The 26,003-nt window shown below is 44.4% G+C and overlaps 1 protein-coding gene across 1 annotated transcript in view; it reads right to left on the bottom strand.

The window, feature by feature from the left end:
- LOC120020020 (copine-8-like) overlaps positions 1–26,003 on the bottom strand; it is a gene marked incomplete at its 3' end in the record, with an annotated part of 50,049 nt that overhangs the window by 14,451 nt on the left and 9,595 nt on the right. The window contains exon 3 of the mRNA XM_038963446.1: positions 12,591–12,693. Coding sequence (XP_038819374.1) covers positions 12,591–12,693 — 103 coding nt within the window. The remainder of the gene's footprint in view (positions 1–12,590; positions 12,694–26,003) is intronic.

Here is a 26,003-nt window from a genome sequence, read left to right as displayed (position 1 = left end):
ATCACAACTCTGAACACAGGTACATCACAGCTCTGAACACAGGTACATCACAACTCTGAACACAGGTACATCACAGCTCTGAACACAGGTACATCACAGCTCTGAACACAGGTACATCACAACTCTGAACACAGGTACATCACAACTCTGAACACAGGTACATCACAGCTCTGAACACAGGTACATCACAGCTCTGAACACAGGTACATCACAACTCTGAACACAGGTACATCACAACTCTGAACACAGGTACATCACAACTCTGAACACAGGTACATCACAACTCTGAACACAGGTACATCACAGCTCTGAACACAGGTACATCACAACTCTGAACAGGCTACATTACAGCTCTGAACAGGGCTACATTACAGCTCTGAACAGGCTACATCACAGCTCTGAACAGGCTACATCACAGCTCTGAACAGGCTACATTACAGCTCTGAACAGGCTACATTACAGCTCTGAACAGGCTACATTACAGCTCTGAACAGGCTACATTACAGCTCTGAACAGGCTACATTACAGCTCTGAACAGGCTACATTACAGCTCTGAACAGGGCTACATCACAGCTCTGAACAGGCTACATTACAGCTCTGAACAGGGCTACATTACAGCTCTGAACAGGCTACATCACAGCTCTGAACAGGGCTACATCACAGCTCTGAACAGGGCTACATCACAGCTCTGAACAGGCTACATTACAGCTCTGAACAGGCTACATTACAGCTCTGAACAGGGCTACATCACAGCTCTGAACAGGCTACATTACAGCTCTGAACAGGCTACATCACAGTTCTGAACAGGCTACATCACAGTTCTGAACAGGCTACATCACAGCTCTGAACAGGCTACATCACAGCTCTGAACAGGCTACATCACAGTTCTGAACAGGCTACATTACAGCTCTGAACAGGGCTACATTACAGCTCTGAACAGGCTACATCACAGCTCTGAACAGGCTACATTACAGCTCTGAACAGGCTACATTACAGCTCTGAACAGGCTACATCACAGCTCTGAACAGGCTACATTACAGCTCTGAACAGAGCTACATTACAGCTCTGAACAGGCTACATCACAGCTCTGAACAGGCTACATTACAGCTCTGAACAGGGCTACATTACAGCTCTGAACAGGCTACATCACAGCTCTGAACAGGCTACATCACAGCTCTGAACAGGCTACATTACAGCTCTGAACAGGCTACATTACAGCTCTGAACAGGGCTACATTACAGCTCTGAACAGGGCTACATTATAGCTCTGAACAGGGCTACATTACAGCTCTGAACAGGGCTACATCACAGCTCTGAACAGGCTACATTACAGCTCTGAACAGGCTACATCACAGCTCTGAACAGGCTACATTACAGCTCTGAACAGGGCTACATCACAGCTCTGAACAGGGCTACATTACAGCTCTGAACAGGCTACATCACAGCTCTGAACAGGCTACATCACAGCTCTGAACAGGGCTACATTACAGCTCTGAACAGGGCTACATTACAGCTCTGAACAGGGCTACATCACAGCTCTGAACAGGCTACATCACAGCTCTGAACAGGGCTACATTACAGCTCTGAACAGGCTACATCACAGCTCTGAACAGGCTACATTACAGCTCTGAACAGGCTACATTACAGCTCTGAACAGGGCTACATTATAGCTCTGAACAGGCTACATCACAGCTCTGAACAGGCTACATTACAGCTCTGAACAGGCTACATCACAGCTCTGAACAGGCTACATTACAGCTATAAACAGGGCTACATCACAGCTCTGAACAGGCTACATCACAGCTCTGAACAGGCTACATTACAGCTCTGAACAGGCTACATTACAGCTCTGAACAGGCTACATTACAGCTCTGAACAGGGCTACATTACAGCTCTGAACAAGCTACATCACAGCTCTGAACAGGCTACATTACAGCTCTGAACAGGCTACATTACAGCTCTGAACAGGCTACATTACAGCTCTGAACAGGCTACATTACAGCTCTGAACAGGGCTACATTACAGCTCTGAACAGGGCTACATTACAGCTCTGAACAGGCTACATTACAGCTCTGAACAGGGCTACATTACAGCTCTGAACAGGCTACATTACAGCTCTGAACAGGCTACATTACAGCTCTGAACAGGCTACATTACAGCTGACACCAATGGGTTAAGCGCTCCATCTACAGTACATGTTCTACCACACAAATTCAAGATGGCCAGTCGTATTCATTCAAGCTCACAGTGAGATTCTCCTCACTATTGTTGACCCAAGTGTGATCTACATGATATTCATTCTGTGACAGCGATATGGTTACCCATCCACTTCTAGGTTGCCACACCACTAATGTTCTGGAGAGAAGAGCAGGTCTGCGTGCTGAAGGGCCATTCACTAAGAATGGGGCTGTATCTATCTATTGTTCTACAGACACGGAGTACACAGAGAAACAGTAGGCCCTAGTTATTGTGTGATCTGAACACTTTCCCTCCAATGTGCTATCCCTTTCTCTCTCTTTCTGTTTCTCTCTCTCTCTCTGTTTCTCTCTCTCTCTCTGTTTCTCTTTCTGTTTCTCTCTCTCTTTCGGTTTCTGTTTCTCTCTCTCTCGCTCTCTCTCTTTCTGTTTCTCTCTCTCTCTTTCTGTTTCTCTCTCTCTTTCGGTTTCTGTTTCTCTCTCTCTCGCTCTCTCTCTTTCTGTTTCTCTCTCTCTCTCTTTCTGTTTCTCTCTTTCTCTCTCTCTTTCTGTTTCTCTCTCTCTCTCGCTCTCTGTCTCTCTTTCTGTTTCTCTCTTTCTGTTTCTCTCTCTCTGTCTCTCTCTTTCTGTTTCTCTCTTTCTGTTTCTCTCTCTCTGTTTCTCTCTCTTTCTGTTTCTCTCTTTCTGTTTCTCTCTCTCTGTTTCTCTCTCTTTCTGTTTCTCTCTCTCTCTTTCTGTTTCTCTCTCTCTTTCGGTTTCTGTTTCTCTCTCTCTCGCTCTCTCTCTTTCTGTTTCTCTCTCTCTCTCTTTCTGTTTCTCTCTCTCTCTCTCTCTTTCTGTTTCTCTCTCTCTCTCGCTCTCTGTCTCTCTTTCTGTTTCTCTCTTTCTGTTTCTCTCTCTCTGTCTCTCTCTTTCTGTTTCTCTCTTTCTGTTTCTCTCTCTCTGTTTCTCTCTCTTTCTGTTTCTCTCTTTCTGTTTCTCTCTCTCTGTTTCTCTCTCTTTCTGTTTCTCTCTCTCTGTTTCTCTCTCGCTCTCTCTTTCTCTCTCTCTGTTTCTCTCTCTTTCTGTTTCATTCTCTTTCTCTCTCTCTGTTTCTCTCTCTCTCTTTCTGTTTCTCTCTCTCTCTGTTTCTCTCTCTTTCTGTTTCTCTCTCTCTGTTTCTCTCTCTTTCTGTTTCTCTCTCTCCGTTTATCTCTCTCTCTCTCTCTTTCTGTTTCTCTCTCTCTTTCTGTTTCTCTCTCTCCGTTTATCTCTCTCTCTCTCTTTCTGTTTCTCTCTTTCTATTTCTCTCTCTCTGTTTCTCTCTCTCTGTTTCTCTCTCTTTCTGTTTCTCTCTTTCTGTTTCTCTCTCTCCATTTATCTCTCTCTCTCTCTCTCTTTCTGTTTCTCTCTTTCTGTTTCTCTCTCTCTTTCTGTTTCTCTCTCTCTTTCTGTTTCTCTCTCTCTTTCTGTTTCTCTCTCTCCCCTCTCCCTATCCTCTCTCTTTCTCAACAATGGTCCTCGGCTAAATAAAGGCAGGAGTAATTGTCTTGGGATCTTGCTAAATTGGTTGACAAAACACCTGTCTCCCCATGAATCTGGAGGGGACGTTAAACACCCAATTCTCTTGTTCCTCTGGTGTTTTTAGAACCCAAATCCAATGTTCCTGCTTCTCCCCCTGTCGTTGCTCTTATCTTCATGAGACAGTGTGTGTGTTTAGTCAGTCAATTTAAGGCTGGTTATTCTCTGGACGGTAGTGATGAAACTCTCCTCATCCACTGATGAAACGGAACGCGTTCCCTGAGCAGAGAAGACAGCCTAAAGCCAGTGTTATTACTAATGTGGGTTTGACAAAAGTGTGAGCATTTTTTGAAAATGTTTGGTACTTTTATTTGTCAAAAAAGGCATAACATAATATTCCAAATAGTTGAGCACAAAAGATAGCAAGATAGCAACAAAGACAAAATGAAGTAAGAAAACAACCACAGAAGCACACTGACGTGTTGTGAGTATTACATAGGACATACACAGGACATCTCTGTTTCCTAAGGCAGGGATAAAACACTGGGAAAGTGTTGATTAGATAGGAGTCGGGAGACTGAAGATGCTTGTGAGGAAGGAGTGGATGGATGGGGGGAGGGGCCGATTCTCTATCACCACGGCAACCCATCCCACCAATCACCTTCCCAGCCACTCCTAAGACACGCCCTCCGGAGCAGGAACAGGAGATGGTGGAAGTTACTCCTAGACGCTGATCTTTGGAGACCATTAACCCTAATGTTTAAGTATGGGGTAGCTAATCTGAAATACTTGTTCATTATTTGTCACTAAATCATTTTTATGTTGAGTTTATTTCACAGGTCATGACTAATAGTACGAGGCGGTGAGAGCTTCTTCTGTTTCTGTCTTGTCCTTTCTGTTTTTAGCCCAAAATAGATAAATGACCCCAAAGTATCAGTGTTAAACAGAGCTCCTGTCACAGTCCCTGTCCTCCCACGTCCACACACACACACACACACACACACACACACACACACACACACACACACACACACACACACACACACACACACACACACACACACACACACACACACACACACACACACACACACACACACACACACACAGTCATCAGTGCATCACATGTCAACCAAAAATAACCCGTCTTCCATGCCCCATTTATGCCATCCCCTCTCATCATGCTGATTGACAGCTGAGTTCCACAGCCACGAGAAAACAAAACACACAGTCAATCTTCCCTAGTTACCATATCCATACAAAAAGAAAAACATGAAAAAATTATGTGAAAAAAAACGTGAATTATTTATTTATTTTTAATCTTCAATCAGACACGTGTGAAGTTTCACATGTACATTTTTCACGTTTCTCCCGTGTGAAAACAATGATCCCGACTTTTATTTCTCTACACGTTTATTTTTCACACGTATATTTGCAGCACTTCCAGCTACATCAGGTTTCTCATCCAGGGACCCCAAAGATGTTTTATAACTAACCCAAGATAGTCCACAGCCTGTCGTTACCAATGGGTGGGTGGTCAGAGGCAAGCAGGAGCTAGCGAGATCCTATTGGCGCGTTCTAACATGTATTTTCCTATTTCCGTTAGGGAACGGCTACTCAATTCGCCCCTTTGCACTCTTTCTAAACAATAATAAAAAAATAAAAACTTTGGCAAAGGGTAAAGTCTACAGAACATAGTCCACTCTGTTCATAACAGATTCTAGTTTTAGGAACAGGAAACTATATTGAGATTCAATCTTTCATCGATGAGAACATTTGCAGTGAGTGGGAAATGCCAACCCGATGCCTAAGATTTATACTTTCGGTGAAACATCTGGTTCATTGTTCTACCTGTGCCGACCCTGCTCGGCTTCAGAGGCAAATCAGCAGAGGGAGGCAGGGACAGCATGTTGTTGGAATGAATGGGACAAAACTTGCAACTTGAAAAAAGGCAGAGAAAGCAAATGCCAGGGTAACATAACCAATGATAACAAAGGCCAGGGTAACATAACCAATGATAACAAAGGCCAGGGTAACATAACCAATGATAACAAAGGCCAGGGTAACATAACCAATGATAACAAAGGCCAGGGTAACATAACCAATGATAACAAATGCCAGGGTAACATAACCAATGATAACAAAGGCCAGGGTAACATAACCAATGATAACAAAGGCCAGGGTAACATAACCAATGATAACAAAGGCCAGGGTAACATAACCAATGATAACAAAGGCCAGGGTAACATAACCAATGATAACAAAGGCCAGGGTAACATAACCAATGATAACAAAGGCCAGGGTAACATAACCAATGATAACAAAGGCCAGGGTAACATAACCAATGATAACAAAGGCCAGGGTAACATAACCAATGATAACAAAGGCCAGGGTAACATAGCCAATGATAACAAAGGCCAGGGTAACATAACCAATGACAACAAAGGCCAGGGTAACATAACCAATGATAACAAAGGCCAGGGTAACATAACCAATGATAACAAAGGCCAGGGTAACATAACCAATGATAACAAATGCCAGGGTAACATAACCAATGATAACAAAGGCCAGGGTAACATAACCAATGATAACAAAGGCCAGGGTAACATAACCAATGATAACAAAGGCCAGGGTAACATAACCAATGATAACAAAGGCCAGGGTAACATAACCAATGATAACAAAGGCCAGGGTAACATAACCAATGATAACAAAGGCCAGGGTAACATAACCAATGACAACAAAGGCCAGGGTAACATAACCAATGACAACAAAGGCCAGGGTAACATAACCAATGATAACAAAGGCCAGGGTAACATAACCAATGACAACAAAGGCCAGGGTAACATAACCAATGACAACAAAGGCCAGGGTAACATAACCAATGACAACAAAGGCCAGGGTAACATAACCAATGACAACAAAGGCCAGGGTAACATAACCAATGACAACAAAGGCCAGGGTAACATAACCAATGACAAGGGAAAATTGCAGAAAAGAGGATGCCATTTGATTTAAGCACGTTGTCCTTCCCCACACTATTTTTTTAAATTTACAAATAATTTGTTCTCGCATTTCAAAATTATTTCCTTGCAATATTTTGTTTTCGCTATCAATACTTCTTGGGGTTCGTGTTTTGCTTTAAATATCATTATTTTGGTTTGCAATACTAAGAGTGTTGTTCTCGACTTCAGAAGTTTTGCTTGATATTAACGGGCCAAAAGTAACTCACTCACTAGAGGATTGTATCACAATAACACGATTACTCCATTAAACGTGTTTAAAGCCACAATCCTTAATTGAAACATTAACAAAGTGTCCTCCCCGCCACAGTTTCATTAAAAAGCTGAGGGATGGGAGTGGAGAAACGCAACCACTTTTAAATCCATAGACTACGCTATGGATGCAAGGACTGACCATCCATGATATCAAAATGATAGTTTTAACCATGTTTTCATTTACTTTGTTTACAAACATCGGAGTTAAACAATCTTATATTTTGGGTTCTGATGGGGTATGACAGTAGAGCTAATGAGGCATTTATACTTTATGTTCTTCCTAAATCATTGGGTACATATCTTTCATTTATAAGTCCAAAAATGTAGGTTTACCGAACAAAAATATAAACACAACATGCAACAATTTCAGTGATTTTACTGAGTTACAATTCATACGAGGAAATCAGTCAATTTAAATAAATCCATTAAACCCTAAATCTATTGATTTCACAGGACTGGGAATACAGATATGCATCTGTTGGTCAAAGATATCTTTAAAAAAAGGTAGGGGCGTGGATCAGAAAACCAGTCAGTATCTGCCTCATGCAGCGTGACACATATGGCTGCTGATTGCAGCTTGTGGAATGTTGTCTCACTCCTCTTTAATGGTTGTGCGAAGTTGCTGGATATTGGCGGGAACTGGAACACGCTGTCGTACACATCGATCCAGAGCATTCCAAACATGCTTAGTGGGTGACATGTCTGGTGAGTATGCAGGCCATGGAAGAACTGGGACATTTACAGCTTCCAGGAATTGTGTCCAGATCCTTGAGACATGGGGCCGTGCATTATAATGCTGAAACATGAGGGGATGGCGGCGGATGAATGGCACAACAATGGGCCTCAGGATCTCGTCACAGTATCTCTTTGCATTCAAATTGCCATCGATAAAATGCAATCGTGTTCATTATCCGCTCATAAAACATGGAACCAACACTTTAAATGTTGCGTTTATATTTTGGTTCAGTGTAGCGTCTAAAGATGGGCCTTTTAACAGGCAGTGATTTTCATACAGCAGAACTATGTTGCCATTTGAATGTGTTCCATTAAGTGCCCCGAAAACATTTCATTCTGTCCACTCTTCCACGAATGTCCAGCAAAATCGTTCCCTTGTACCGCATTTGGGCTTTTTAGATGTGGTCACCTTAATTCCACTGGTGGAAACTGCAATCATCTTTAAACATGTGAGGAGAATAACATTATTTAAAATCCACAGGTGAACCTGCAATTCCACAGGTGAACCTGCAATTCCACAAGTGAACCTGCAATTCCACAAGTGAACCTGCAATTCCACAGGTGAACCTGCAATTCCACAGGTGAACCTTCAATTCCACAAGTGAACCTGCAATTCCACAGGTGAACCTGCAATTCCACAGGTGAACCTTCAATTCCACAAGTGAACCTGCAATTCCACAGGTGAACCTGCAATTCCACAGGTGAACCTTCAATTCCACAGGTGAACCTGCAATTCCACAGGTGAACCTGCAATTCCACAGGTGAACCTTCAATTCCACAGGTGAACCTGCAATTCCACAGGTGAACGTGAGATTTTCACATTTGGAGTTTTCTTACATGTGAAACGGCATATCTGATTTTCACATGTGAAAGTTTTTTCTATAATTTATTTATGTCAACACGGTCTCATTAGAATATGTCAAAAAAAGTCATATGGAGAAGCCCTTTTCTCCACTAGAAACTCATTTGATATATTAATGAAATATATGAATAAATGAATGAAGGGGATTTAAACTTCTGATATTGTGTATTCAGGTCTCGTTGAGTGATTTATCACCTGGCCGGGGAACCTGGGTCCACTCGCCTGCTGATAACATTGTACATGTTTTACCGCTTTGTTATACACACACACACACACACACACACACACACACACACACACACACACACACACACACACACACACACACACACACACACACACACACACACACACACACACACACACACACACACACCTCATTAAATTTTTATGTTGGTTTTACAGCTCTACTATCCTGGACCAGCCCAATGTTTTATGGGAAGCCTCTGGGACAAAACCCAGCGCTGCTATAATTCAACACACCACAGGATACATGTGTGTTTGTGTGTGGGGGGGGGGGGCTGAAAATGTCTCAGATTAAATAAACTACCACAATATACCAACAGAGGAGTAGAAACACTAGGTACAGTATAATTGCAAGTCTTTTGTTTTTACATTAAACTTGAATATGATTGAGAAGCCTTTCTATCACTCCCCCCTCGCTCCCCCCCCCCCCCCTTTCCCTCTCTTAGTGACTGAATAAAAGGATAAAACACTGTCTGTTGAACCTATCAATTAAAAACACTAAACCCGACAGTATCTTTAATTAAAGATAGGTAGGCTACCATGGTGGGTGGGACAATTGGTAGGTAGAGGTGAGGAGGAAACAGACACTATCATTATCTGAATTAAAGGGAGTTCTGAATTAAAGGGAGGTCTGAATTAAAGGGATCTCTGAATTAAAGTGATCTCAGAATTAAAGGGAGTTCACAAGTCGTCAATTATGTCCTGTGATGTCCCACTGACAGAGACAAGAGGCCACCCCAGGCTCTGACAGACGAAGACATTAGGACTAGTGCATCAGGCTCATTTTGAGGGCTTCACTCTAGAACTGACCTTTGAGAACCACAGCTTGATACCCCAGCTAGCACACAACGTTCTGAGAACCATAGCTTGATACCCCAGCTAGCACACAACGTTCTGAGAACCATAGCTTGATACCCCAGCTAGAACACAACGTTCTGAGAACCATAGCGTGATACCCCAGCTAGCACACAACGTTCTGAGAACCATAGCGTGATACCTCAGCTAGCACACAACGTTCTGAGAACCACAGCTTGATACCCCAGCTAGCACAAAACGTTCTGAGAACCACAGCTTGATACCCCAGCTAGCACACAACGTTCTGAGAACCACAGCTTGATACCCCAGCTAGCACAAAACGTTCTGAGAACCACAGCTTGATACCCCAGCTAGCACACAACGTTCTGAGAACAACAGCTTGATACCCCAGCTAGCACACAACGTTCTGAGAACCACAGCTTGATACCCCAGCTAGCACACAACGTTCTGAGAACCATAGCTTGATACCCCAGCTAGAACACAACGTTCTGAGAACCATAGCTTGATACCCCAGCTAGAACACAACGTTCTGAGAACCATAGCGTGATACCCCAGCTAGAACACAACGTTCTGAGAACCATAGCTTGATACCCCAGCTAGAACACAACGTTCTGAGAACCACAGCTTAATACCCCAGCTAGCACACAACGTTCTGAGAACCATAGCTTGATACCCCAGCTAGAACACAACGTTCTGAGAACCATAGCTTGATACCCCAGCTAGAACACAACGTTCTTAAAACCATAGCTTGATACCCCAGCTAGAACACAACGTTCTGAGAACCACAGCTTGATACCCCAGGTAGCACATATCGTTCTTAGAACCACAGTGTAATACCAAAGTGGCAATTGAATATTTGAATGGAGTTTAAACCTAAAGGCTGTCACTATAGTTAGTCATGACAACAACTATGGAAGACAGCTGGGGTGCTAACATGGAAGACATTGAAGATACATGACACCATCTAACCAATCTAATTAAGTCTTGGATGTAATCAACCTGCAATGTCCAAACTCTCTCCATATACATTGTGGGTCTGACCTGGAGTAGCCTACAGGACAGGTCTACAGAGGGAACTGTCTGGTCTTGACGGATGAACGCTGCCTTAAACAGGTGAGAAAACCACACCTCAAAACACCACCAGGCGGTCACAGACAGAGAGAACCAATGTGCTAGACACTGAAACTAATCTCTATGGCAGGGGTGTCAAACTCATTTCCCCGCGTGCCACATTCTGTCTTCACCGAGGTCTGTAGTGCCGCACTGAAAAAACACCTGAAACCACCCGCGGGCCGCATTGAATCAGCTCGTGGGCTGTATGTTTGACACCCCTGCTCTCTATAAAAGCCATGTTTTTAAACCTCCTGAGAAAGTGTGAGAGACAGAAACAACATTAAAGTGATGTTGGCAGTAAGCCCCCCCCCAGACATTACATTTTTTTGTTTAACCCTAAACTATTCATCAAGCATTTGACTAATTCAATCAGTTTAGAGTAAAACAAAACAAAAAATGTCTTGGGGGGCCCATGGAGAGGGTTGGGAAAGCTTTCTGTAGGGGGTTGAGGGGGCAGACATAGAATCATGTATGACACAATGAATCACTGAGTGGAGAAAGAAATGTTAACGTGTCTGATTCGCTAGGGGCCCTGATATGACATGTCCTGTTTAACCATGACAGGAACCAGAACAAACCAGAACAAATAAAAGATGGGAGGTAGGGAGGGAGGGAGAGAGAGACAGAGAGAGGGAGAGAGAGAGAGAAAGGGATAAGATAATTGAGATTTGAATTGAGAGAGAGGGAGACAGAGAGAGAGAGACATAGACAGAGAGAAAAACAATAACCAAAGGAAAGAGTGAAAGTGGAGCGTGAAATAATAATGATAATATTAATAATAATGATAATATGAATAATAATGACAATAATAATGATAATATGAATAATAATGATAATAATGATAACGATAATAATGATAATGATAATAATGATACTAATAATGATAATAATAATAATATTAATAATGTTAATAATAATGATAATAATAGTAATAATAATGACAATAACAATAATAATAATAATGATAATAATAATGATAATAATAATAATTACATATAATAACGCTAATAATGATGATAATGATAATAATGATAATGATAATAATAATAATTACATATAATAACGCTAATAATGATAATATTAATAATAATGATAATATGAATAATAATAATAATAATAATAATAATGATAATAATAATAATTACATATAATAACGCTAATAATGATGATAATAATGCTAATAATAATGCATTGAAAGGGCATTGCTGTGCCTTGGAGCATCGTTGTGTTGTCTGAGACAGGTTCAATCTACTGTCCCAGCTCTGTTCTGAATGGTACATGTCATGGGCCTCCGCATGCACATACACACAAACACGCACCATCCAGTCTGGCTCTCTGAACTGAAGAGGACAGTTGAAGCATTTCTACTTCAGAGAAAACACTTAAATAAGCAGTATGATGTTACCCCAAATTAACTCTAACCCCAAATTAAGCCTAAACCTAACCCCAAATTAACCCTAACCCTAACCCCAAATTAACTCTAACCCCAAATTAACCTTAACCCCAAAATAGACTCCATCACCACCCAAAGAGCAGGAGTGACAGCAGTAGAAGAGGGGGTAGTAGTGTCAGCAGAAGAGTTGCAGGTCAGTCAGTGAGGTCATGCAAGATAGAGCAGCAGGCAAGATCTTAAAAGGAAGGTGTGGCTGTTCTAACGGTTTGACTAACAGTCGCAAATTCCCTTTAAATCCAGTCTGCTGGAGGTCTGGCCGAGTCCAGGCAGATGAGAAGACTCTCTTCTCTCTCTTCACAGAGAGATTCATATTTTACTATTTTCCATTCTCTAAATTATGGACTTTCTTCCATTCTCTCCCACCATTATCTCTAGCTTTCTCTCTCAACTCACGTTGACGATGGCCTCCTTGGTCTGAGCCATGTCTGATATGACTCCATCTGTAATGATGAGGAGGATGAAGTACTGGGACCCGTCCTGAACTGCTGCAGCATACCTGGGGAACAGGGGAAAACACAGACAGACAGACAGACCAGACCAGACCAGAACAGAACAGAACAGAACAGAACAGAACAGAACAGAACAGAACAGAACAGACACACACACACACACACACACACACACACACACACACACACACACACACACACACACACACACACACACACACACACACACACACACACACACACACACACACACACACACACACACAGTTTATGAATTAAAAGGAAACAAATCCTGAACTAAACTGAAAGTCTGTGTGTGACCAATGACAGGGTTGAATGTCATTCTTTATCTTGTGCCATTGTATTACCTGTCAATCCTCTCCTCTCCTCTCCTCTCCTCTCCTCTCCTCTCCTCTCCTCTCCTCTCCTCTCCTCTCCTCTCCTCTCCTCTCCTCTCCTCTCCTCTCCTCTCCTCTCCTCTCCTCTCCTCTCCTCTCCTCTCCTCTCCTCTCCTCTCCCTCTACCATTTCAATGTCTACTAAATAAGACTCTATTAAATGAAAAGATTATACTCTGATATCATTCTGCAGATTGATAACATTCATAATATTCATTATCATACTTCAAAGAAGACTTTGACCTCAAACAACGCAGGATATGAAGCCGGACTACGCTGTGCAATTTAGTGATTAATTGAGTCTGTGTTCATTGGTTTCCCCTGGCTAGAGTCCTCTTCACCCTTTCAGCCCAGCTGCATTCACATGGTAATGACTGGAGGACCGAGACTGACTGGGACTGGGACTAAGACTGACTGGGACTGGGACTGACTGGGACTGGGACTGAGACTGGGATGTACTGAGACTGACTGGGACTGACTGAGACTGACTGGGACTGACTGGGACTGAGACTGACTGGGACTGACAGACTGGGACTGACTGGGACTGACAGACTGAGACTGAGACTGACTGGGATTGATGGGACTGGGACTGAGAATGGGACTGACTCATACTGGGACTGGGACTGAGACTGGGATGTACTGAGACTGACTGGAACTGGGACTGAGACTGACTGGGACTGGGACTGACTGGGACTGGGACTGACTGGGACTGAGACTGACTGGTATTGACGGGACTGGGACTGAGACTGGGACTGACTCATACTGGGACTGGGACTGAGACTGAGACTGGGATGTACTGAGACTGACTGGGACTGGGACTGGGACTGACTGGGACTGGGACTGACTGGGACTGGGACTGACTGGGACTGAGACTGACTGGGATTGACGGGACTGGGACTGAGACTGGGACTGACTCATACTGGGACTGGGACTGAGACTGAGACTGAGACTGAGACTGAGACTGGGATGTACTGAGACTGACTGGGACTGAGACTGGGACTGAGACTGAGACTGAGACTGAGACTGAGACTGGGATGGACTGGGACTGACTGGGACTGAGACTGAGACTGACTGGGATTGACGGGACTGGGACTGAGACTGGGACTGACTCATACTGGGACTGGGACTGACTCATACTGGGACTGGGACTGAGACTGACTGGATCTGACTGAGACTGGGACTGGGACGGAGACTGACTGGGACTGGGACTGAGACTGGGATGGACTGGGACTGACTGGGACTGACTGGGACTGACTGGGATGGACTGGGACTGAGACTGACTGGGACTGACACTGAGACTGGGACTGACTGGGACTGGGACTGGGACTGAGACTGAGACTGACTGGGACTGAGACTGAGACTGGGACTGGGACTGGGACTGAGACTGAGACTGAGACTGACTGGGACTGGGACTGGGATGGACTGGGACTGACTGGGACTGACTGAGACTGACTGGGATTGACGGGACTGGGACTGAGACTGGGACTGACTCATACTGGGACTGGGACTGACTCATACTGGGACTGAGACTGAGACTGACTGGATCTGACTGAGACTGGGACTGACTTGGACTGGGACTGAGACTGACTGGGACTGAGACTGGGACTGGGACTGGGACTGGGACTGGGACTGGGACTGGGACTGACTGGGACTGAGACTGACTGGGACTGAGACTGACTGGGACTGAGACTGACTGACTCATACTGGGCCTGAGACTGACTGGGACTGGGACTGGGACTGACTCATATTGAGACAAGGACTGGGATGGACTGGGACTGACTCATACTGGGACTGGGACTGAGACTGACTGGGACTGACTCATATTGAGACTAGGACTGGGATGGACTGGGACTGACTCATACTGGGACTGGGACTGACTGGGACTGACTCATATTGAGACTGGGACTGGGATGGACTGGGACTGACTGGGACTGGGACTGAGACTGACTGGGATTGACGGGACTGGGACTGAGACTGGGACTGACTCATACTGGGACTGGGACTGACTCATACTGGGACTGGGACTGAGACTGACTGGATCTGACTGAGACTGGGACTGGGACGGAGACTGACTGGGACTGAGACTGAGACTGAGACTGACTGGGACTGGGACTGACTGGGACTGGGACTGACTGACTCATACTGGGACTGGGACTGGGACTGACTCATATTGAGACGGGGACTGGGATAGACTGGGACTGACTGTGACTGGGACTGACTGTGACTGGGACTGACTCATATTGAGACTAGGACTGGGATGGACTGACTCATACTGGGACTGAGACTGACTGGGACTGACTCATATTGAGACTGGGACTGGGATAGACTGGGACTGACTGGGACTGACTGTGACTGGAGGAGTGTGACTGGAGGAGTGTGACTGGGACTGTGACTGGAGGAGTGTGACTGGGACTGACTGTGACTGGGACTGGGACTGTGACTGAGACTGACTGAGACTGGGACTGGGACTGAGACTGACTGAGACTGGGACTGGGACTGGGACTGGGACTGGACTGAGACTGAGACTGACTGAGACTGAGACTGAGACTGAGACTGCGACTGAGACTGACTGAGACTGAGACTGAGACTGAGACTGACTGAGACTGAGACTGACTGACTCATACTGGGACTGGGACTGAGACTGACTGGGACTGGGACTGGGACTGACTCATATTGAGACAAGGACTGGGATGGACTGGGACTGACTCATACTGGGACTGGGACTGAGACTGACTGGGACTGGGACTGACTCATATTGAGACTAGGACTGGGATGGACTGGGACTGACTCATACTGGGACTTGGACTGACTGGGACTGACTCATATTGAGACTGGGACTGGGATGGACTGGGACTGACTGGGACTGGGACTGAGACTGACTGGGATTGACGGGACTGGGACTGAGACTGGGACTGACTCATACTGGGACTGGGACTGACTCATACTGGGACTGGGACTGAGACTGACTGGATCTGACTGAGACTGGGAGTGGGACAGAGACTGACTGGGACTGAGACTGGGACTGAGACTGACTGGGACTGGGACTGACTGGGACTGACTGGGACTGGGACTGACTGACTCATACTGGGACTGGGACTGAGACTGACTGGGACTGACTCATATTGAGATGGGGACTGGGATAGACTGGGACTGACTGGGACTGACTGGGACTGACTGTGACTGGGACTGACTGGGACTGGGACTGACTCATATTGAGATGGGGACTGGGATAGACTGGGACTGACTGGGACTGACTGTGACTGGGACTGACTGGGACTGGGACTGACTCATATTGAGACTAGGACTGGGATGGACTGGGACTGACTGGGACTGACTCATATTGAGACTAGGACTGGGATGGACTGGGACTGACTGGGACTGACTCATATTGAGACTGGGACTGGGATAAACTGTGACTGACTGGGACTGGGACTGTGACTGTGACTGAGACTGACTGAGACAGGGACTGGGACTGCGACTGACTGGGACTGGGACTGGACTGAGACTGAGACTGACTGAGACTGAGACTGACTGAGACTGACTGGGACTGACTCATACTGGGACTGGGATGGACTGGGACTGACTGGGACTGGGACTGACTGGGACTGACTGTGACTGGAGGAGTGTGACTGGAGGAGTGTGACTGGGACTGAGGAGTGTGAATGGAGGAGTGTGACTGGGACTGTGACTGGGACTGTGACTGGGCCTGTGACTGGGACTGAGACTGACTGGGACTGGGACTGACTGGGACTGACTGGGACTGGGACTGACTGACTCATACTGGGACTGGGACTGAGACTGACTGGGACTGACTCATATTGAGATGGGGACTGGGATAGACTGGGACTGACTGGGACTGACTGGGACTGACTGTGACTGGGACTGACTGGGACTGGGACTGACTCATATTGAGATGGGGACTGGGATAGACTGGGACTGACTGGGACTGACTGTGACTGGGACTCTGACTCGGGACTGGTATTCCTCTTTCGCTATCTTTATTTCTCTTCCTTCCCAAATATTTCTCGGTCTCTATCCACCCATTAGATCGCTTCTGAAGACTTTTTTTTCTCTCTTTCAGAGTTCCTCTTCTCCTTTTTTCCCCCCCGCTTGCTCTCATCTTACTTATGTTCTCTTTATTCTTCAATCTCCCATCTTCCTCACAATTCTTCTCTTTATATATCACATTACTCCGTCGTTTTTCTTCCAGTCTGTGATTCGTCTACCGTCGTCCCTTACATCTCTTTATTTCTCGCCCTTTCTTCCTTTTCTTTTTTTTCTTGTCTCTATCCTTTAATACTCTCTCTTATCTCCTTCTCACATTCCTTTTTTTTTTCCTTCCTCTCTTCTCTTCCGTTCTTTTCTCTTTCTCTTTTACTTCAGCCCCTTTTAATGTGCTGAGTTCATTCCATTTCCCTGTTTCTGTTTGCTCTCTTTTTCTCCTCGCCTCTCTCTGCTCTCCTCGTTTTCTCTCTCCTCTCCGTTCTCTCTCCTTCTTTTTCTTCTCTCTCTCTCGCTCTCTTCGCTCTGCTCTTCTGTCTGTTCTCCTTCCTCTCTCTTTCTAGTTCTCTCTCTTTCTCCTGTCATCTCTTCTGTCTCTTTCTGTTTCTCCTCTCTTCTCTTCTTTCTTTCTCTCTTTTTTCTCCTCTGCCTCTTTCTCTGCTCTTCTGTTTCTCCTCCGTCTCTCGCTCTTCTTTCTCTCTCCTCTCTTTCTCTCTCTGCTCTTCGTTTCGTTTCTCCTCTCCTCTCTCTGTCTTTCTCTCCTTCTTTCTGTCCTCCTCTCTCCCTCTGTTTCTCCTTCTCTCTCGCTCTCTGTTTCTCTCTGTCCTCTCTCGCTCTCTGTTTCTCTTTCTTCATCGCTTCTGTTTCTTCTCCTTCCTCTCTCGCTCTCTGTTTCTCCTTCCTCTCTCGCTCTCTGTTTCTCCTTCCTCTCTCGCTCTCTGTTTCTCCTTCCTCTCTCGCTCTCTGTTTCTCCTCCCTCTCTCGCTCTCTGTTTCTCCTTCTCTCTGGGTTTTATGTGCTGAAACTTCAATCAGAACGACTGGTATATTTCCTCTGCAGCAGGCAGAGTAGTGCCACACGCACACACACACACACACACACACACACACACACACACACACACACACACACACACACACACACACACACACAGTAGCTAGATGGGACTGCCACGCAATGGGCCGATTTTTCACAGTTTCACTTGGAGACTTGATCAGTACTCTCCTCCCATTGCTCACAGGCAAAGCCTATACTGCACCACTGTTTTCAGCTGTACGACAGAAACAAGGATAGTGTCAAATGTTTGATTCATATATTTACAAGCTAAAACATTTTACCACAAGATACAGAATCTAAAAGAAAGGAGGACCAAGGCACTATTCATATAATTAATACAAATTCCTTTATTTGCATGACATGTTCAACTTTCAGCTGCATGGCCTTCATCAGGGATTACAAAGATAAGAAGACATTGTATTATCGTATCTTTGTACGCTGTATTCACTACATAGTCACTACATAATCACTACATAGTCACTACATAGTCACTACATAATCACTACATAATCTTACAGTCCTACCAACCACACAGTCACTACACAATCAACTACCCACAATAAGTGCCAACTATCACGACATAGTTACTTCACTAATAGTCACTACATATCACTACATCGTCACTACATAATCACTACATAGTCACTAATCAGATCACTACGTCTATCACCACACAATCACCTCCCTAGTCACTACACCATCACTCCCTAGTCCACTACACATCAGAGTCACACTACATAGTCCATCGTCACTACACAATCACAGTCCTTAGTCATACATAGTCACTACCAATCCTCCCTAGTCACTACATAGTCCACTACATAGTCGTCACAATCACTCCCTATCCATCTATCATAGTCCATAACCAATCACTCCCTAGTCACTACATAGTCACTACACAATCACTCCCTAGTCACTACATAGTCACTACAAACTCACTCCCTAGTCATTACATAGTCACTACATAGTTATTCCCTAGTCACTACATAGTCACTACATAGTCACTACATAGTCACTCCCTAGTCACTACATAGTCACGACATAATCACTCCCTAGTAACTACATAGCGTAGTCACTACATAATCACTCCCTAGTCACTACACAGGCACTACATAGTCACTACATTGTCAGTCCCTAGTCACTACATTGTCACTACATAGCATAGTCACTACATGATCGCTCCCTAGTCATTACATAGTCACTACATAGTCACTACATAGTACTACATCTAGTCACTATATGACACTCTAGTCATTACATGTATTAATCATAGCAATACATATCATCTAGTCAACTACATAGTTCAACTACATAGCATAGTCACTACATAATCAATCCCTAGTCATTACATAGTCACTACATAGTCAGTCCCCAGTCACTGCACAGTCACTCCATAGTCACAACAAAGTAACTCCCCAGTCACTACATAGTCACTACATAGTCACTACATAATCACTACATAGTCACTGTATAATCACTCCCTAGTCACTACTTAATCACTCCCTAGTCACGACACAGTCACTGCATAGTCACTACATAGTCACTACATAGTCACTACATAGTCACTACATAGCATAGTCACTACATAATCACTTCCTAGTCATTACATAGTCACTACATAGTCAGTCCCTAGTCACTGCATAGTCACTACATAATCACTACATAGTCACTACATAATCACTGCATAGTCACTACATAGTCACTACATAATCACTCCCTAGTCATTACATAGTCACTACATAGTCACTACATTATCACTCCCTAGTCATTACATAGTCACTACATAGTCAGTCCCTAGTCACTGCATAGTCTCTACATAATCACTACATAGTCACTACATAATCACTGCATAGTCACTACATAATCAAGGCATAGTCACTACATAATCACTCCCTAGTCATTACATAGTCACTACATAGTCACTACATTTTATTTATTCTATTTTATTTCACCTTTATTATACCAGGTAGGCTAGTTGAGAACAAGTTCTCATTTGCAACTGCGACCTGGCCAAGATAAAGCAAAGCAGGGTGACACAGACAACAACACAGAGTTACACATGGAATAAACAATAAACAAGCCAATAACACAATAAACAAGTCGATGACACAGTAGAAAAAAGAAAGTCTATATACAGTGTGTGCAAAAGGCATGAGGAGGTAAGCAATAAATAGGCCATAGTAGCAGATTAACACTGGAGTGATAAATGAGCAGATGATGATGTGCAAGTAGAGATACTGGTGTGCAAAAGAGCAGAAAAGTAAATTTAAAAAACCAGTATGGGGATGAGGTAGGTAGATTGGGTGGGCTATTTACAGATGGACTATGTACAGCTGCAGCGATCGGTTAGCTGCTCAGATAGCTGATGTTTAAAGTTGGTGAGGGAAATGTAAGTCTCCAGCTTCAGCAAATTTTTGCAATTCGTTCCAGTCACTGGCAGCAGAGAACTGGAAGGAAAGGCGGCCAAAGGAGGTGTTGGCTTTGGGGATGATCAGTGAGATACACCTGCTGGAACGTGTGCTACGGGTGGGTGTTGTTATCGTGACCAGTGAACTGAGATCAGGCGGAGCTTTACCTAGCATAGACTTATAGATGACATAATCACTCCCTAGTCACTGCATAGTCACTACATAGTCACTACATAATCACTCCCTAGTCATTACATAGTCACTACATAGTCAGTCCCCAGTCACTGCACAGTCACTCCATAGTCACTACAAAGTAACTCCCCAGTCACTACATAGTCACTCCCTTGTCACTTCGTAGTCACTACTTAATCAACACTTTCCCTTGTCACTACATAGTCACTTCATTGTCACTACATAGTCACTCCCTAGTCACTACGTAGTCACTACTTAATCAACACTTTCCCTTGTCACTACATAGTCACTCCCTAGTCACTACTTAGTCAGTACTTAATCAACACTTTCCCTTGTCACTACATAGTCACTCCCTAGTCACTACTTAGTCAGTACTTAATCAACACTTTCCCTTGTCACTACATAGTCACTCCCTAGTCACTACGTAGTCACTACTTAATCAACACTTTCCCTTGTCACTACATAGTCACTCCCTAGTCACTACGTAGTCACTACTTAATCAACACTTTCCCTTGTCACTACATAGTCACTCCCTAGTCACTACGTAGTCACTACTTAATCAACACTTTCCCTTGTCACTACATAGTCACTCCCTAGTCACTACGTAGTCACTACTTAATCAACACTTTCCCTTGTCACTACATAGTCAAGGCTTTCCTTAATTAGGGGTGTTCTGCCACAGTGTACTCTCGGTTTAAGGCCAGATAGCATTCCGGTTTGTTCTGGGGTTTTTTGTCGATTTTTTTTCTTCCAATGTGTCAAGTAATTATCTTTTTGTTTTCTTATTGATGTCTCTCTCTCTCACCAGCCTTTCTCAAACAAAAACCTCCACAGAAGATTTGCATCCATCAATTTGAAGTTGATGTTTTGGATAGAAGAGGAAGATTGTCACTTCCTGTGTGTGTGTGTGTGTGTTTTTCTTTGTGGCAGAGGAATAGTAAACTTCATGAGATATAATGAACCATTTGTATTCTCCATGGCTGGTGCATTACGATGTTGATAAAACACACAGGCTACCTCCAAAATGGTACCCTATTCCCTACAGAGAGCACTACTTAGTGTAAAGGAGCTCAAGGGTATGGGGAATGGCAATAACTGTGTCCCAAATGGCACCCTATTCCCTATGAAGTGCACTTGGTCATATGGTCAAAAGTAGTGCGCTATACAGGGAATAGGTTGCCATTTAGGAAAAAGATACTGTCTTTTGTTGTTGAGGATGTGAAGAGAAGAGAAGGGGTCATTGATCTGCTCTTTGTCTGATGTACTGTCTTGTGTCGGCTGTGATCGAGACAAACAGAAGAACAAACGCGAGAGGATGCCTTTAACTCAGCTAACTTCATCAGCTGGTAGAATAACACGCACTAGAGGATGCCTTTAACTCAGCTAACTTCATCAGCTGGTAGAAGAACACGCACTAGAGGATGCCTTTAACTCAGCTAACTTCATCAGCTGGTAGAAGAACACGCACTAGAGGATGCCTTTAACTCAGCTAACTTCATCAGCTGGTAGAAGAACACGCACTAGAGGATGCCTTTAACTCAGCTAACTTCATCAGCTGGTAGAAGAACACGCACTAGAGGATTCCTTTAACTCAGCTAACTTCATCAGCTGGTAGAAGAACACGCACTAGAGGATGCCTTTAACTCAGCTAACTTCATCAGCTGGTAGAAGAACACGCACTAGACGATGCCTTTAATCTCGCTACCGGGATCGATATGACAACAGCCAGTGAAAGTGCAGGGCGCCAAATTCAAACAACAGAAATCTCATAATTAAAATTCCTCAAACATACATGTATCTTATACTATTTTAAAGGTAATCTTTATCACGCATAAACCTTGTGCCAAAGTCCTATCTGCAATACCTTTTGTTCTCACTCTAACTCTGTCCTGTGCTAGCTAGAGCTTTTTGTTAGCGTCCTACACACACACACACACACACACACACACACACACGCGTGCACACACTCACACACATGCACGCACACACACACACACACACACACACACAAAAGTCTGAAGTCCTTCCTCTGTCAAGGACAAACCCTTTGTTTTCTGTCTCCAGATAAGACTGCTCCAGAGATCATGGCAGGTGCAGGACAAAAACCTTAAAGGAAGATACACGCAGTACATCATCAGAACTAATACTGTTAAGCTCTCCTTCTGTCAGTACTTGCTTCCGTAGCGCCATCTATGAATTTGAGAGTGGTTACGATTCTCCACCCCCATCCCTCAGCTTTATAAACCACGTTATCTGTAGCTTCCATGCACAGCTCTCTCTATTCCAATGTTTGTTGTCTTTTTATTTCATCTTTATTTTACCAGGCAGGTCAAATTCAGAACAAATTCTTATTTACAATGTTGGCCTCGCAAGTGTCAAAAGACCTTCTGTGGGACGGGGATTAGATGTAACACAAGACCACACAGAAGGAATACACTTGACAATAGCAACAGCACCGTCAGAGAGCCAGTGGAAACAGAGCACACCACGACAAGAGAGACACCGTCATACCCCATGAAGAGAGACCCAACAGCACAATATGGCATAAACATTGTTGAGGGCCAAAAACAGCACGAGGGTCAAAGTAGACAGAGACCAGCACATCATCCCAAGGGGAATATCCAAACGCTCCATGACGAGAGGAATATCACAAGGCTCCATGACGATAGGAATATCCAAATGCTCCATGACGATAGGAATATCCAAATGCTCCATGACGATAGGAATATCCAAATGCTCCATGACGATAGGAATATCCAAATGCTCCATGACGATAGGAATATCCAAATGCTCCATGACGAGAGGAATATCCAAATGCTCCATGACGATAGGAATATCCAAATGCTCCACGACTAGAGGAATATCCAAATGCTACATGACGATAGGAATATCACAAGGCTCCATGAAGATAGGAATATCCAAATGCTTCATGACGAGAGGGATATCCAAATGCTCCATGACGAGAGGGATATCACAAGGCTTCATGACGAGAGGGATATCCAAATGCTCCATGACGAGAGGGATATCCAAATGCTCCATGACGAGAGGGATATCACAAGGCTTCATGACGAGAGGGATATCACGAGGCTTCTTCATGACGAGAGGGATATCACAAGGCTTCATGACGAGAGGGATATCACAAGGCTTCATGACGAGAGGGATATCACAAAGCTTCATGACGAGAGGGATATCACAAGGCGTCATGACAAGAGGGATATCACAAGGCGTCATGACAAGAGGGATATCACAAGGCGTCATGACAAGAGGGATATCACAAGGCTTCATGACAAGAGGGATATCACAAGGCTTCATGACGAGAGGTATATCACAAGGCGTCATGACAAGAGGGATATCACAAGGCTTCATGACAAGAGGGAAATCACAAGGCTTCTTAATAACAAGAGGGATATCACAAGGCTTCATGACAAGAGGGATATCACAAGGCTTCATGACGAGAAGGATATCACAAGGCTTCATGACGAGAGGGATGTCACAAGGCTTCATGACAAGAGGGATATCACAATGCTCCACGTCCTAGTGATGTGCAGTATTATGTGGGAGACCAGAGTGTTAATTCCTAGTGATGTGCAGTATTATGTGGGAGACCAGAGTGTTACGTCCTAGTGATGTGCAGTATTATGTGGGAGACCACAGTGTTACGCCCTAGTGATGTGCAGTATTATGTGGGAGACCAGAGTGTTAATTCCTAGTGATGTGCAGTATTATGTGGGAGACCAGAGTGTTAATTCCTAGTGATGTGCAGTATTATGTGGGAGACCACAGTGTTACGCCCTAGTGATGTGCAGTATTATGTGGGAGACCAGAGTGTTAATTCCTAGTGATGTGCAGTATTATGTGGGAGACCAGAGTGTTAATTCCTAGTGATGTGCAGTATTATGTGGGAGACCACAGTGTTACGCCCTAGTGATGTGCAGTATTATGTGGGAGACCAGAGTGTTACGTCCTAGTGATGTGCAGTATTATGTGGGAGACCACAGTGTTACGCCCTAGTGATGTGCAGTATTATGTGGGAGACCAGAGTGTTACGTCCTAGTGATGTTCAGTATTATGTGGGAGACCAGACCACCCAGGGGAAGAACTGCATATTTCTTATTTAATATGTCACATATTAACCATGGTCCGTATAACACACACACTATATCGTTGGCTCTGCCACACTCTCTTTCTCTCTCTCTTCTTCAATTCTAAGGGCTTTATTTGCTTTGGAAACACATGTTTACATTGCCAAAGCAAGGGAAATAGATAATAAACACAAGTGAAATAAACAATAAAGAATTAACAGTCAATATTACACTCACAAAATCCCTGAAAGTATAGAGACATATATAATATTATGGCTATATACCGTGTCTCTCTTTCTCTTTCTCTTGCTCCTCTTTCTCTTGCTCTCTTTCTCTTCTCTTGCTCTGCTCTCTTCTCTCTTGCTCTCTTTCTCTTGCTCTCTTGCTCTCTTTCTCTTTGCTCTCTGCTCTTCTCTTCTCTTGCTCTCTTGCTCTCTTTCTCTTGTCTCTTCTTGCTCTTGCTCTCTCTTGCTCTCTCTCTTCTCTTTCTCTTTCTCTCTTGTCTCTCTTTCTCTTGCTCTCTTGCTCTCTCTCTTGCTCTCTTCTCTCTTGCTCTCTCTTGCTCTCTTGCTCTTTGCTCTCTTTCTCTTGCTCTCTCTCTTGCTCTCTTTCTCTTGCTCTCTTTTGCTCTCTTGCTCTTGCTCTCTTGCTCTCTTGCTCTCTTTGCTCTCTCTTCTCTTTCTGCTCTCGCTCTCTTGCTCTCTTTCTCTTGCTCTCTGCTCTTTGCTGCTCTCTTCTCTTTCGCTCTCTTGCTCTTGCTCTCTGCTCTGCTCTCTTGTCTCTTGTCTCTTTCTGCTTTGCTCTCTTTCTCTTGCTCTTGCTTCTCTTGCTCTTGCTCTCTTGTTCTCTGCTCTCTCTGCTCTCTTGCTCTCTTGCTCTCTTGCTCTCTCTTGCTCTCTTGCTCTCTTTCTCTTGCTTGCTCTTGCTCTCTTTCTCTTGCTCTCTTGCTCTCTTGCTCTCTTGCTCTTTGCTCTCTTGTCTCTCTTCTCTTGCTCCTCTTGCTCTCTTCTCTCTTGCCTCTCTCTGCTCTCTTGCTCTTGCTCTCTTCTGCTCTTGCTCTTTGCTCTCTTCTCTCTTGTCTCTTGCTCTCTCTTGCTCTTGCTCTCTCTCTTGCTCTTGCTCTCTTTGCTCTGCTCTCGCTCTCTTGCTCTTTCTCTTTCTCTTGCTCTTCTGCTCTCTTGCTTGCTCTCTTTCTCTTGCTCCTTGCTCTCTGTTGCTCT

The sequence above is a fragment of the Salvelinus namaycush genome, chromosome 2 (genome assembly GCF_016432855.1).
Source record: "Salvelinus namaycush isolate Seneca chromosome 2, SaNama_1.0, whole genome shotgun sequence".
NCBI lineage: Eukaryota > Metazoa > Chordata > Actinopteri > Salmoniformes > Salmonidae > Salvelinus > Salvelinus namaycush.
The sequence above is the reverse complement of the archived record's forward strand: the minus strand, read 5'-3'. Positions and strand labels throughout refer to the sequence as shown.